This window comes from Thermoascus crustaceus (assembly GCF_041956765.1).
Source record: "Thermoascus crustaceus strain CBS 181.67 unplaced genomic scaffold VTN00scaffold_2, whole genome shotgun sequence".
In the NCBI taxonomy this organism is placed as follows: domain Eukaryota; kingdom Fungi; phylum Ascomycota; class Eurotiomycetes; order Eurotiales; family Thermoascaceae; genus Thermoascus; species Thermoascus crustaceus.
Window position 1 is genome coordinate 2,414,463 of NW_027192528.1, and position 14,090 is coordinate 2,428,552.

The following is a 14,090-nucleotide window of genomic DNA, read 5'->3' on the forward strand; positions in this document are numbered from 1 at the left end:
GGCGCGCAACGGGCTGTCAACCTTGGCTTTCAAAAAGTCGCGATCTCTCCAGGTCTGGCGGCGCGGGAGCGGGTGGTCCGAGCTCCCTCTCGTAGCAGCTGGCCAGGCCGGTAGCGCTGCTAAGTAAACGCTCCTGGTTTTGATAGAGGATGAACGCTCCGGACCTCAAATTTCAGGCCCAGCACTTGTTAGGAACTAACCATCTTTTTTTCTCTCAGTTGAATTACACCAGTCGGAGTGATGATTTACTTTTTTTTTTCTTTCAATATCCGTCGTAGTCGATGGTCGCTCTATATACATAAGTTACACCTCAAAAAGACTCGCATCATTTTAATAGCATACACCATCAACGCTCTTGGAGCTCCAAGTAAACCCCCAGAACACTGCTCATAACCTGACTCCCAGTAAGATGCTAAGAGACATGAGTGGTTGGTGGTAGTTAAACAGACGTAAAGAATCTGAGTCGGATACAACTCAGTAAATAGAAAAAAATGCCACAAAAGAACTCTGGGCAGGGAATGAGAACAAGGCCGAAAAATAATACGAAAAATAGCAGCCCTCATCCATCATCTTTTGTGTTGGCTGGTCTTCTCGAAACCGTCCAGGACACTTTTGGCGACATCGCCCTGCTCGACTCCTGGCTCGGTTTCAGAAGCCTCCTGCTCACTCTCAAACTCGTTCTCGTAGTCCTGCTCCTGCTTGTTCTTGCGAACGGGTTCCTCCGATGGCTGCTGGACTCCAAGCGCCTTCGCCGCCATGGACCTAGCCTGGCTCTCACTGACCTTTCCATAGACCGCCATCGCACTTGCAATCATCTGGCCCATGTCACCAACGTTTCCAGGAACCACCACAGCAGTGCCTTCACGCGCCAGGTTGCCAAACGCTTCGACGTATTTCTCCGCGACACTGAGGCTAACAGCACCATGGGCATTCTCCTGACCATCTCTGATGGCCTTGGCAACGGCCTCAATTCCCTTTGCCGTAGCCTGAGCCTTAAGCAGGATTGCCTCGGCTTCACCAGCAGCTCGGTTGATCTGTTCAGCCCGCAGGGCTTCAGAGGCGAGGATCACGGACTGCTTGCGACCTTCGGCAATGTTTATCGCGCTCTGTCGCTGGCCCTCAGAGTCCAGGATCTCTGCGCGCTTCGACCGCTCCGCGGTGACCTGGCGGTGCATCGCGGCCACAACACCCTCGGGAGCATGGATATCCCTGATCTCATACCGCAAGCAGACGACACCCCAGTCTTGCGCTGCCTCGTTGATGGCCTGAGTGATGTTGGTGTTCAACGTTGCCCGCTCTTTCAGCACATGGTCCAGAGTGAGCTGACCGATTTCTGAACGCATGGTAGTCTGCGCGAGCTGGGAGATAGCATATTCAGCGTCCTCGACCCCGTAGCTAAGTAATTTTAGTTCCTGTCAGCTCGTTCTCAAATTGCCCTCAGATCAGTTGAGTGATGACATGAAGTGAAATAGACTCACCTAGCCTTGTACGCATCAAAAACCCTCGTGTACAGTACTCCATCCAGTTCCAGCGTCACGTTATCCGCCGTAATGGCGTTCTGACTCGGAATCTCAATGGCAGACTCCTTTAAGCTCTTGACATAGGCAATCCGGTCGATAAATGGGATCAGGATCGCCAAACCGGGCTCGAGGATCCGGTGGAACTTGCCCATACGCTCCACAATCCATGCTGTCTGCTGCGGTACAAAGCGGATGATCGTGTTTGCGGGGAGGGAGGAGCGGTTCGAGAAGTAGGTGGTGGGAACATTCCCGGAGGAGGAGGAGCCACCGGACGCGAAACCGAGAAGGGAAGAATCCGGGGCAAGGTCCCGGCGGGAGGAGCTAATGTTTCTTCGTCGGATGCGGTTCAGACCTCGGGCGGTGGCTGTGGAGGAGAGCACGAAGTTGTTGATATTCGCACTTCCGGTAGTCTGAAGGAGCAGTCTTGAGGCGTTGTTCGAAGACCGTAGCTGCCTCAGGGTTGACCTGGAGGCCGCCTCCATGTTGAATGCAATGTGTGCTGGGGGTCTAAAATGCAAAGAATGACAGGCCAGACGGTGGTGAGGCCAAGCACCAAGTAGGAAGTTGGAGACGAGCGTGGAGCTGGTGTTTCTCACCGGCGTCATTCGCCGCTATCGCTCTTCGGAGACGGAGACGGAGACGGAACAATGTTAATCCTTCAACTTACCCAGTTCCACCACAACGGTTACTTCAGGAGACTTATCTTATCCGTGGATTTACTACGTGGATTTACTACGTGTACGTAGGGCTGTGTCAAAAGAATGCTAGGGAATATGAGTCGTCGTGATAACAATGCAGTTAGTTTTGGAATGTTATACGAACTAGGCGTAATGATACCCAGGAAACAGAAACATTCATACAAGACAACAAGGGAATGAGAACAGGAAATGGCTACCATGAATCACCCTTGCTGCCGCCCTATGCCTGACAATCCATTCAAACACCATTGGTACCGATGTAACATAGAATATGAATTGAGGGGAGGTAGATGATCAAGAAACTAGGAACCAGAGGTAGCGAGTAGCTGGTCACCATTATCCATCCCCATAAGACGAACAGTTCCCCATGAAATGCATGCACCTCAGCGGTTCACATGGCAGAACAGAATAGAGAAATGAAATAGTCGTGCTATGCAAAACCTGAAGACTCGTTGATAGAAGACATGTCGAGGGAAAGGTAGAGAGAAAAATAAGCCATGGACATCATGTTGAGCCACGAATGTTTGAAGTGAAAAAAATGAAGGCAATCTGCCCGACTAATTCCGTCTTGTAAAAATCCATATTGTAACACAATAATTTTGGCTTTTCTGAAGTGAATCGGGTCCCCGCTTGAGCTTTTTTTTCTTTCATGCTTATGCTTGCTAAGGAAGTTCTGAACAAAAAAGACATAGTAGCGAATCACCGGGTGGAAGAAACAGAAAAGATCTCTATCGTCGTGGAAAGCTTTTTTTTGGCCCGGTGCACCGCATAAGCAAGCGTCAAAGTGGGAGATACTGCCCCGTAAATCATGCCCGGACGCCAGGAACTTTGAACCTCCCCCCTGAAATGTAATAAAAAAAGGAGACAAAGAAGAAAAAAAATCGACGCTCCGAATCTGCGAACATCGCAATCCGTTGCTTTGTGCGAATTTTATTCGACGACCGGACAAAGGTAGATGCAAAGTTCAAAAAAAGAAAAGGATGCAGGTCATAACTGACGAACAAACTAAAACCATTCGAGGGGATCACTTTTCCAGCTCAGCTCTCAGACTGTCGTCGAGAACACGATCGATCTTTTTGCGGTTCTTGAGGTTGAAAGCTCGATTCCGCCAGGCTGAGCGAAGCTTATGAAACGCGAGGCGTCCATCATTCCTGGGTTCCATCTTGACAAGATTAACAAGATCTTTGGCAACCTCATCAGGCATGATCTTGTTGCTAGACAACCAGGCGTCGTAGAACTGAATAAGGCTGTTGAGTCCGTTTGTGGCATCTCGTGCAGAAAAATCATCGAACGCTAGACGTCTAAATTCATTGTACATTTTTGCATTGAAATTTTGGACCAAGAAATGCGACCAGAATTGGTAGAGAACATCCATATCACGATCGCCGTCGTTAGCCGTCGACGAATTTCGTTTTTCTAGAGCCCGTTTCCGGAATGTGTTATAAGATTCATGAACAAGGTCGGAAGGAAGGATTTCAATGGGGGTATCTTTCTCTTTCACCCAGAATGTTGGCATCTGACCGGTGGCATCGACTGCCTCGCCAGTCACTAGTGAGCTTGACATATTACCGTATTGCCGCACTCGGTTCTCATTCATGCTGCCACTGTTGTCAGTTACTTCGAGAAAAAGAAGCACCCATGTCAACGTACCTAGACGAATTGGCCGCGCCGCCATTCACTGGGAGAAAGGATTGGTCTTCAGAGGTCACTGTCCCGCCCGCTGTTCTGCAACCGTCAACAATTCCGTTGGAGAAAGAACGGGGCGAATCGTTGAGAAAATGTGGTTGTGGCGGGCTGGAAATTCCTGGCTTACGCACCACAATTACCAAATTCTCAACCTGGTCGTCCGGGAAGGTATTATCATCATTGGGTTTTCCTACATTTGTATTCTCATTCTGAGCCGTCAAAGGAACAAAAGAGGGCTGAAACTCGGGAGCCGTAGAAGATAGCGTCGAACGCTGCTCAGTTGTACCGTTAGGTAGAGGGTAATGAGCGGCGTGAGAACCGTCCTGAACTGCTCCGTTAGGGCCCATGTACGGGGCAGACATGGCTTCGACATTGCTTTGCGGCACTGCGTTTTCATCCGGCTTTTCGGCGTTGACCGGCTGAGATTTTGGTGGTGGTGGGCCATCATTCCGCGCCGACGGATCACGCTGCTCCATACTAAGAACCCACTGTTCCCACCTCTCTCTCGGTCGCAGCCTATCCACACCGTCCTCACCAAGCTGATACTCAACGTTCTTCAGCTGACGGCACACGTGACGAAGAAGATCAAAGTCTTCGGTAAGAGTCTTGATACGCTTAAAGCTGGCGATAAAACTCAAGAGAACGAAACCCTGCGAATCCATATGTTTACGAAGGAACAGATCTTTGCACAGATTGTCCACCGAAAAGTAGTACTCCCTGTTCTCATTTTAGCTTTCGTGTTACAGAACAACAGATTCATATATACTTACAGCTGCATTGAAATCATGCTCATGAGCGAAAACGGTTCCATATATGGCTGATATGGTATCGCAGTCATCGGCCCAGGATGCATTGGCGGATAGGCATACAAGGTGTTGATGTCAGCCGGGATGGGATAAGCGCCATACATCGGAGCTGTATTAGGCAATGAAGGAGACCGTAGAGACATCCGATGACCCCCATTATGCGGCTGAGCGCCATTCTGCAGCCCTTGCTGCGAGCGCTGGCGGTCACCGAAGCTGAATGGCTTGTGGGGTATGAACGAGTGTTGTGAGAACTGGGCGTTGGGGAACTGTGAACCTTGAGAGCCGCCGTATGAAGAGTGGCCACCTCTGCCCCTGTAGCCCCCGCGGCCTCGCTCAGGACGCGAGTCGCCGCGCTCTCTTGGGTGGTCTCGATCTCTGTGGAAGTCCCCTCTGTCCTTCGGGAAACCCGAATCACGGTAGTAGTCTGCAGATTTGGGACCGTTGTCGAAACGACGTTCATGGCTCGAACTGAAGCGGCCACCAGTGTGAGACTCTCCAGATGGGTGGGCATTTCTTGGGTGATGGTCACCCTTCTGAGCCGCGAAAGACTCATTGTTCTTGTTAAACGGTTTTGAGTCCTGACGATATCGTCCAAAGTTCTCTCCACCGTTGGTCTGAGGACCCTCGGTGTTGGCATTAGTATCTTCGGCCCCTTTCGCCCGGGCATCGCCACGGGAACGCTCTGGAACCTGGGAGGCCCTGCGCTGTTCAGGTGACGCTGCCGCGTCAGCGCTATTTGACCTCCTAGCCTGAGCTGGCAGAGAATTAGCTCGGCCGGCATTAGGTTCGTTTCTTCCCCTATGACCAGCGGGCGTCTGCTTGGCGGCTTGCGCCGTCTGTCCAGAAGCAGCCTTCTCTCCTCCAGCAGGAGCAGTAGCGCCATGGGCTCCGCCACGGCCTCCATCTCTTCCACCTCGGGAAGGTCTCCCGCCTCTGCGGGCAGCAGATGGCAGAGGGGTGCTGAAGACAGCAGTAGGCACGTAAGGGACAGGCATCCACTTCTCCTTCCCATGCGCTCTTCCGGTGGTGCTCTTCTCGGCCTTTTCAGCCTTTTCGGTCTTCTCCTGTGCCTTTCGTTTCTCCTCGCCTTGGGCGGTCTGGGGAGTTGGCCACGAGGCAGCATCTCCGACCGGCGGAATTGTTGACTCCGCAGAGTCAACAGTAGCTTCAGTTGGCCGACTGTAGCGGAAACCAGCTTTTCTCGAACCTCCTTCTGTCTTTTTCCGGTCTTTCACTTCAGGCGCCCCATCAGCCTTCTTCCTGGCACCAGCCTTTGACGGATCCTGATGGCCATCCACGGGGAACTGGGATGCTGGACTCGTAGACTTTGCAGCTCCAACCTTCGCTGGTGAAACAATAGGCTTAAGAGCAGCGTTGGCCTTGGCCTTGGCCTCCTGTGCCTCTTTCCTCTGTTGCCATACATTCACTGCGGGAATAGGGGCCGCTTTCAGTTCCTTGGGAAGTGCAGCCTTTTCCGGAGCAGGCTTCTCCTTGCTCCCCTCTACCGCCTGGTTCGATTTCTCAACAGGCACTGAGGCCTGCGACTGCTTGTCCCATGTCGAGTCGGATGAACCATTAGCTGTAACCGAGATATCATCCTCCTTCGGCAGCGTAGAAGTTGAGGCGGTCCCAACGCTGGGAGAAGTAGCTCCAGAGATCACGTTTTTAGATGAGCCTGCGGTAGTAGGCTGCTGATTACCAACGACGGTAGACCCTGATTCCCGATCTGATCTCGATTCCGCCTTCTCGGCATCAACGGAAACTTCTGTCTGCGAAGACGATGTATCCGGGTTCGCTGGAGCGGCGGAGTTTGTGTCCGACCCGTCAGGATGAGAAACTCCCTTCGTCTGGTCTGCAGAGGTCGACTTCGCGGGCTGTTGCGACGTCGCAGCCGCAGACATGCCCTTGGCAGCCTGAGCATATGAAAAGGTAGGCATCTCTGGTTTGCTGGCCATTGTCGCCATAACTGATAGTATTCAAAGATGGAAAAGTAACCGGGTGGATTAATCCCAGAAAGCTAAACTGCACTGACAGTCCCCCTTGACAGTCCCAGAGAACTGTGTGCACCAGCTGCGGCCGCAACTGCTTTTGCACCGGCGTAAATCAAGTAGAACTACTTCCGCCCTCTGGCAACCCCACCAAACTGCAGGCCCCGTCGTCGTCCGATGAATATCTCCCACTTCGTTGTAGGCCACTAAAAGTGATGGCTCGGAAGCAGAGGACGATGGTCTTTGGTCTTTGGCGAAGATGAACTGCGTACCAGTATCTCGAGAAGAAAAAAAATCGGCTAGCACGCGGATCGCATCGGTATGGCTATCGTATCTCGCCGGTCTTTTCGCAGGTCGCCCGATTGGCTGTTTGGGAAGTGCGATGTAAGATCCGATCGAACGGGGATTGTACTCTTTTCCCACGGGTGATGAGAAGGCACCGCTTGGTCAACACCTATAATCAAGGCACTCGACGACGGAAGTCGAAGCTGCCTTCACACAACCCACCTTGTTGGAATCTGACGCGGGATTCCTTCAAGTGAGGTCAGTATTCACTCGCTGGGGAGCTCAGCGGAGCTGCACAAGACTTCTGTAGACAGTCCACACAGGGAGAACCTAGAGCTACCACGGAGGGTGAGCGCTAGGTTGTTGACAGAAAAAAAAAGTTCCTGACGTCTTTTCCCCTTGTGAAGCGAAAGCGAGAGCGCGATTTGCACGTGGCGACAGTGACCAGGCAACTGTCTCAGCACAGACGCAGGCGCTTCAGAAGCGTAGGACGGGGAGAGTCAGACGCGCGGTCGAGGGAAGCTCGCGGAGAAATGGGCAGGGAGGATTGATAACTCCAAACACAAGTCCCACTCCAACAGGGTGTGGTGTGAAGGAGATCAGCAGATGGAGGGCGCACGGAAGGGAAATCTAACCTCAGCAGCACAGACGCCAGCAGCGGGCGACGGAACAGTGAGGAGAGACGGCGAGGGAGTGAAGGGAGTGCGCAAGAGTGTTTGGAGAGAGAGGGACGGTGGGAGAGGTTGAAGGCGAGTATTGTGGAATCCGTCAAGTAAAAAGTCTTCTGTTTCCCGTTAAGCTAGCACATACGTCCTCTTGGGTTGCCGAACGCCCGCGGTGCAAAGTTGACTAACGCTCCCTCGCTGCTGGGCTTCTGTGGGTATCACTGGGTAACGCCCGTAACTGCTGGCCCGCGGGCGCTGGCGGAACCCCGTCACGGGTACCAGGGCGATACACCACGCGACTCGCCCCTCGGCCCTGCGCCCGCCTTGTTCCCATGTACCTGGATGTACCCGTCGTACCAGCAGCGTCATTCTGATACATACCAATCTTACCCGCTTTCGGGCCGCTGACAGACTGCAAGGATCACCACGCCAAAAGGCCTCGATTAATGTGATTCTTCACGTTTCTGGATGTCTACAGCCTGTGGGAGGCGCACATGGTGAGGAGGGGCTCTGCAAGCTAGAGGTAAGGCAGACTTGTCGGGAGCTTGAGAAGTTGCGATAAGAGATTATGGCGTGGCGGGGTTATATTTTAAGGCCAGTGCCTCCGTGCAGGGGCTCCCATTCTCTGAGCTACCGTACGCGTAGCATGTGTTAATTATTCACTTTCTTCACAGCATACTTGGCTGTCTGTCACTCTGACTTCTATGTATATCAAAAGGAAAGGCCTACGGCAGCGATGTGAGTGGGATATGCGATCGTCATGACTGCAGCCCACCAATGCAGTAATCATCGTTAGGGGCGAACGGTGCTGCTTTTGGCCCCTCCTTCAAACCCCGCCGGTAAGACTTGTGAGGGGTCTGCCGGAAATTTTGCACCCATGTTAGGGCCCAGCAGGCGAGAAAACTTCGTCTCCGAAAAAAAAGCGGCACGCGCTTTTTTTTTCTCTCAAGGCCCAAGGGTAGGATTCGTAGGAAGCTCCGGAATTCTGTCGGCGGGGTCCCACTGGGCGTGCATTCATTCATATCTAGAAACGAGCTTTACAGCGTGCATAGTTACATAAGATCCCCAGAGTTTCCGGCCAAGATGGCATTGAGACACCCCAGTTTCTGGAACAGACTCACATCCCTCTGCTACCCTCTGTACTACGCGGTGAGGTTGTGCTGTTCTCTGGTCTCGAAGCCCGTCTCCTCAGGTCCTCAGGTATCTAGCCGCCCACCCATGTATTCACGTGACGATTCACACAGTACTATCGGGGCGGACCGTTTGACCGAGAGCGTCAGGTCTCCCGCATGAGCGCCACAGCAACAGAGTTCCATGTATGATTGTAACAGAAAAAGAACTGGTCTCGAAAAGCCCCTCCATGTTACCGCTCCGCGCGTCTGGGTTATTTCAAATTTCCCATGTTAATTAAAATTTTGATGCAACTGGTACGGTTCCCCGCAGGTTGATTGGTGCGAGCGACTCCACAAACGACGGGCTTGGGCGATGGACGGATCGATCAGGCCAAGCACGTGTGGGTTAGAATGTCGTAGTCTTCCCGAAACCTCGCGTCAATGCGCCATATTATTATCAAGTGTCGCACGGTGTCCTTAGGGCTCAGGGCAAAAAGCTGGTGCCCCTCGAGGGCTCGAGCCCTGGTCTGGGGATGTTCCCTATCCCACTTTTGTTTGCCTGGAAAGCAAACAGTCCCCATCGCCGTGCCTTAGCGAGACAGCCATGCCCAAGAGACGGATCGAGATCCCGTGGGGCACTCGCTATAGAAATGCATATGCCGACATAGGGCACGCAGAGATGCTTAGGTACCTAGGTATACACACAGGTACATGTTCCTTTCCATCGCATCCGCTGTCGGAACTCGGAAGCCCCAAGTTTTTGATCAGGAGCTCCCCCAGCTCTACGAAAGCCACCTTGCATAGAACAGCTCCTCCCTCTGAACAGTCAGATTCCCCTGTCAAGAGGAAAGCAAAGAGTTGCCAAATTCGATGCGACTTCAATTACCATATTGAAAATTTTTCCTGCTTTTGATTTTCGATTATCAGATTTCCGGTTAGATTCTATCAATGCGAAATTTGCACCGGGCCCTCTACGTTGATATTTCCTTCAGTCCACCTGGGGATTTGTTATCATCCCTGCTTTGGTTTAGAAGCATGCATATGGAACACACTCAATCTCAGCCTCAAGCAAGTCACCTTTCCAAGGGGCATGTATATTAATCTAAGACATTGACGTTTTAATTGCACAGTCCTTTTCAATTAACTCCAAATCCAGTTATGCTCTCTGTATATATTCAAATATACACATTTTCCTTTGTCTCTATTTAGCGCATCTCTTTTCGAATCCCGACTAGCAATCCTTCCCTTTCCTGTTTTCAGATTTTCCTTGTCTATGGTCCCATCAATGGAGCTGATACACGTCTTTGTATGTATATTAATGAGTGCTCGTCACTGATACAATGGTTTGCGGTGGGGGCTGCGCCATGCACCATTTCTAATGATCCATTCCTTCTCCTCTCAGATCGTTACAGATATACCTTCTACAGTACAGTACACGTCTCCAGATTCTACATGTCTAATTTTCTATGGTATCACCAACGGGGGTTCACAGAACAACACTTCCAGACTGCAGTAGATACCTAGCGAAAGAGTTCCAAATGGGAATAACAACATACACATAGCCCCACATCCACTCCCATCATTCTTTGTTTCCTTTTTCGAATCCCTCTGGTTCTACTTATTCAAGCAAGGGCAAGCTGGCAAAGATAAAAAGCCACAAGCGTATATCAGCTTTCCACTACCCCCTTACATTGCCCACGCACCTAACCTCATCATATTCGAAGATCGCTCTATGGTGTTTTTAGCAATGAGAACTAGGGAAGAAGGAAAGAAAAAGTCCTTGGTGCTTTGTAGTTCTTATCTTGCTTTCTCTTTACGACGATGAAGACCCATTAAGGTGAGGAGTATCACACGTGTGACGCTCCTTCCATACCTACTTCTACTACCATCTCTCTTCGCATCTTGCTGCACTACAAATTAGGAATTTATTCAAGTAATTATTTTACTAGTTGTATTGGAACATTTACAGAGTCTCGATAGTGTAAAAAGCTTCAATCCATAGTCTATGCTATGTCTGTTTTCCAGGAGAGTCACTCTTCATTGCGCTCCAGTGGTGTTCCACCACGAGAAGACGGAAGATGAGATCATACAAAAGAACTAACTCTCTATGGATCTCAATTCCGGTAAGCTAAGTGAGGGTAAGTATCCTAAGAAGAGTCTTAATAACTCGACCAGCGCATTGAGCGCCACTAAAGCGCTACAAAGTGATATTATAATCCCGACCGACCGAAGTCCAATATGCAGTGCAGATCACATCATCCCAAGCGACCATGACAGGCGCAGCTTGTATCACTTCACCTTAACTTTCATGGTTTAATTACCCTGGTAAAACGATAATTCCAGGCGCTGTTTTCTGGGCATATACTGCTAAGAGGTTCGCTTTTGACGATTGAGCACGGAACGTTATCCGTGTACTGTAGGAGTACCGTATAATCAAGAAGATAAAGAGTAGAATATAAATAAAGCACGAATAAATGTCTGCTCTATCTAAGAGCATTTTCTAACACTATTACAGATCGACGTGTACAGACAAAATCCGTAGAAAGTAAGGTATCTCATTCCAACAAATTTACTTCGACAATATGGAGGAAAATCACAAATTTACAGCATTTCATCGCAGCCAGAAATCCCCAACACGCTTTGAACCCACGTGGTGCCCCCCTACCAATGCCTCACACTCACCAGAACCCGTTCTCGCGGATCGAGCTCGATCGCGGTATTGTGCGAGGTTGTCAACCCCATGCGCGTGAGGATCTGCCAGACAACCTTGCGCTTCAGACCCTCCCGTACGGGGATCTTTTCGAGCGCGTCATGGCCATTGAAGTACTTCGTGAACCTGGGCCAGTATTTTTTCAGTGAATCATGAAGACCGCAATCATCATCCTCTGCGACAGCGCAGCCGATTCCCTTGGGAGTGGGCTCCGGGCCTGGCCTGGGATTCTCAGGGAAGCGAGCCATGATCTCATCGAGCCACCGAGATTCGAGAGGGGAGGCACGGTGGGGGAACAGGATAAGAGACGATGTGCTGAGATGGAGGTCTCTATTCGCAAGAGAATGCGGGTCGCGAGCTTCTTCCTCTCTGCCATGTCGACCAGGAATCGGTGTTTCCTGGCCGCTTCCTTGGCTGACGACGGACGAGGTCGAGGAAGAAGAGGAGCTGGAGTCATCTCCGTCGTCATCATCATCGTCGGAATTGTCCTCCCTTCTCTCTTCTAATGAATGAGGCAACGACGGTCTCCGTTCGGCAAGGCGCTTCTCCATTTCCTCTTTTCGTAGAGCCGCCTCGACGGCTATTTTGATTTCTGGGGTCACTTTAATCCTTGCGAATGATCGAAGCTGCGTAACCCATCCGCCCCTCATTAGCCATGCCAGGATTGCGAAATAGGTCTCCTTGTGGTCTTTGCTTGGTATGAAACTTCCATATGGTCGCGGAGTCCCGCTAAGGGCAGACAGCATCTTTGGCAGGCTGGGAAGAGTTGGAAAGGCTGACGCATATGCAGCAGTGGCTGCTGGGAGCTTGCTGAGGTCGCAGTTAGGAGATACTATGTAAGTGTCGCGTTGATGAAGCGGGGGAATGGCTCGCGCACGCCTCCAGTATACAAGATGACTGGCCAGCAACTGTATGTGCGAGAGCGGGATTCCTGAAATGGCAGAGATCTGGGCAAAGGATTTGGTTGGCTTTGAGACACGAATATAGTGAGCCAACGCAGGACCAAGAGCACCACCGGCTGCCTCGACGTCTTTCAAGATCGTGGCTTCATTGTCCAGCAGAAGCAGAGAAAAATGCTTAGCTAGTATTTGATGCGGAGGGGCCGCTTCACCAACAGCTGAATCATCAGGTGGAGTGAGACTGTCCGCGGTGGTAAGCCACAGGCCTGGATATGCTGTATCAGTTGGAGTAGGGAGGTAGGGTGTTGAGGTCAACGGTGGGATTTGAAGAGAGATGGACACATGTGGGCTCAGAGTCACGGATGCAATTTTCGAGGCCGATATACTTGTGAAGACTGTATAGATGGCTCGGGCGAGGGAAGAATTGGAGATGAGTTCGGAATAGAGACTGCTAATGGAGGCCTCTGGCATTGGTCATCAGTAAAACTGCTTACAATAATCAGGTAAAAATAAACGACATACTCTTCTCCCGTCCCTTTTCCTTGATATGTAGAATTTTCTGAGCTTCCTGCCAGACATAATCCGCGCGAGCTTGTTCCCACTTCAAAGCCTTCGCAAACTTCTTGATCACGTTGTCATAGTTCTCCCTGATACGCAGCGAGTATTCCAGTGTCGGGGGATCCATGACAAAGACAACATTAAACATCGTCATAGAATCCTTATCAGCCTCTGGGGAATCGTCACTCTGGCCTCCGTCAGCGTCCACACCTAGTTTCCCTTCTGCAGACGCGCCTAGCTTCTCCGAAATATCAGTATGCCCTTGCGCTGCCGCCGCCTCAGACTCTTCCCCCGGTGTATCTGCGAGATGCTCTTCATGCCCAAGCTCTGCCCCTTCCCATTCTGCCCTGGGTTTTCTCTTCTTCCTCCGTTTCTGCTTGCGCCATGTCCCATCTTCGCGGACGAAGACAGGCCAACCGACAAAGGCCAGGTCATTGATGCCAACTTCAAAGCGCCGTTTATGCCAGGTACGCGACGGGCTTAGTAGTTTCTCCCAAACATCCGAAGGCAGTCCCAGAAGTGTCTCCCATGGCGGAGTATAGGCCCCTCCCGCGCCATTCTCGCGTCCTTCGGGCGAAGATCCATTGTCGTCTTCAACATCCGAAGTGGCACTTCGCCTCTTGATCGAATTACGGCCCGAACCCAGCGACGGTGGACGCTGCGACTCTCCGCCTATCGACGAAGCGGACGTGGGGATATTATTATTATTATCGTCAATGCCAAAGTTGCTGTGTCGTCTCCCGACAGTGCTGCCATTTCCGACCAGGCTGTTCTCATCCTCTTCGGACGAGCTGGATCCGCTTTCCTCGCTCGAGGCTGAGTCATTGTTCGTGCTCTTTGCGCGCGAGCCGCGCCGTCCCTTGGCTGTCGGTTTCAGGCCATTCTCGCTGAGCGGGTTCGGAGGGTAATGGAACACGAATCGGGGTCCGGCGCGGGAGCGGATGATGAGAACTATTGCGACGAGGCAGGGATCCGGAGGGCGCGCTATCGAAGACATTGAGAGAAGATGCACATCGTCTCTCCGTGAAGTGAGGTGGTGGGATTAGAGCTGAGGACCTTCAGAGCTTCGAGGTTGCGTGCCTGAACGGCGGACAGCTTCCCCGCATCGAGCTTGAGCAGATTTCCAACAATGATCGACTACAGCTGCAAGCAGACTAAAAAAG

At 51.4% G+C, this 14,090-nt stretch overlaps 3 protein-coding genes across 3 annotated transcripts; all 3 read right to left on the minus strand.

Moving 5' to 3' along the window:
- Positions 1-566: 566 nt before the first annotated feature.
- Positions 567-2,002, minus strand: VTN00DRAFT_4407 (uncharacterized protein; the record flags this gene model as incomplete). The annotated part of the gene is made up of 2 exons (XM_069430831.1): positions 567-1,395; positions 1,479-2,002. 2 exons carry the CDS (start codon positions 2,000-2,002, stop codon positions 567-569), a joined length of 1,353 nt encoding a protein of 450 aa, XP_069289927.1.
- Positions 2,003-3,242: 1,240 nt separating this feature from the next.
- On the minus strand, positions 3,243-6,674 carry VTN00DRAFT_4408 (uncharacterized protein; the record flags this gene model as incomplete). Its single annotated transcript, XM_069430832.1, has 3 exons — positions 3,243-3,816; positions 3,869-4,621; positions 4,675-6,674. The coding sequence occupies 3 exons, from the start codon at positions 6,672-6,674 to the stop codon at positions 3,243-3,245; spliced, it is 3,327 nt and encodes a 1,108-aa protein (XP_069289928.1).
- Positions 6,675-11,421: 4,747 nt separating this feature from the next.
- VTN00DRAFT_4409 (uncharacterized protein) lies at positions 11,422-13,924 on the minus strand (the record flags this gene model as incomplete). Its single annotated transcript, XM_069430833.1, has 2 exons — positions 11,422-12,833; positions 12,892-13,924. The coding sequence occupies 2 exons, from the start codon at positions 13,922-13,924 to the stop codon at positions 11,422-11,424; spliced, it is 2,445 nt and encodes an 814-aa protein (XP_069289929.1).
- Positions 13,925-14,090: the final 166 nt, after the last annotated feature.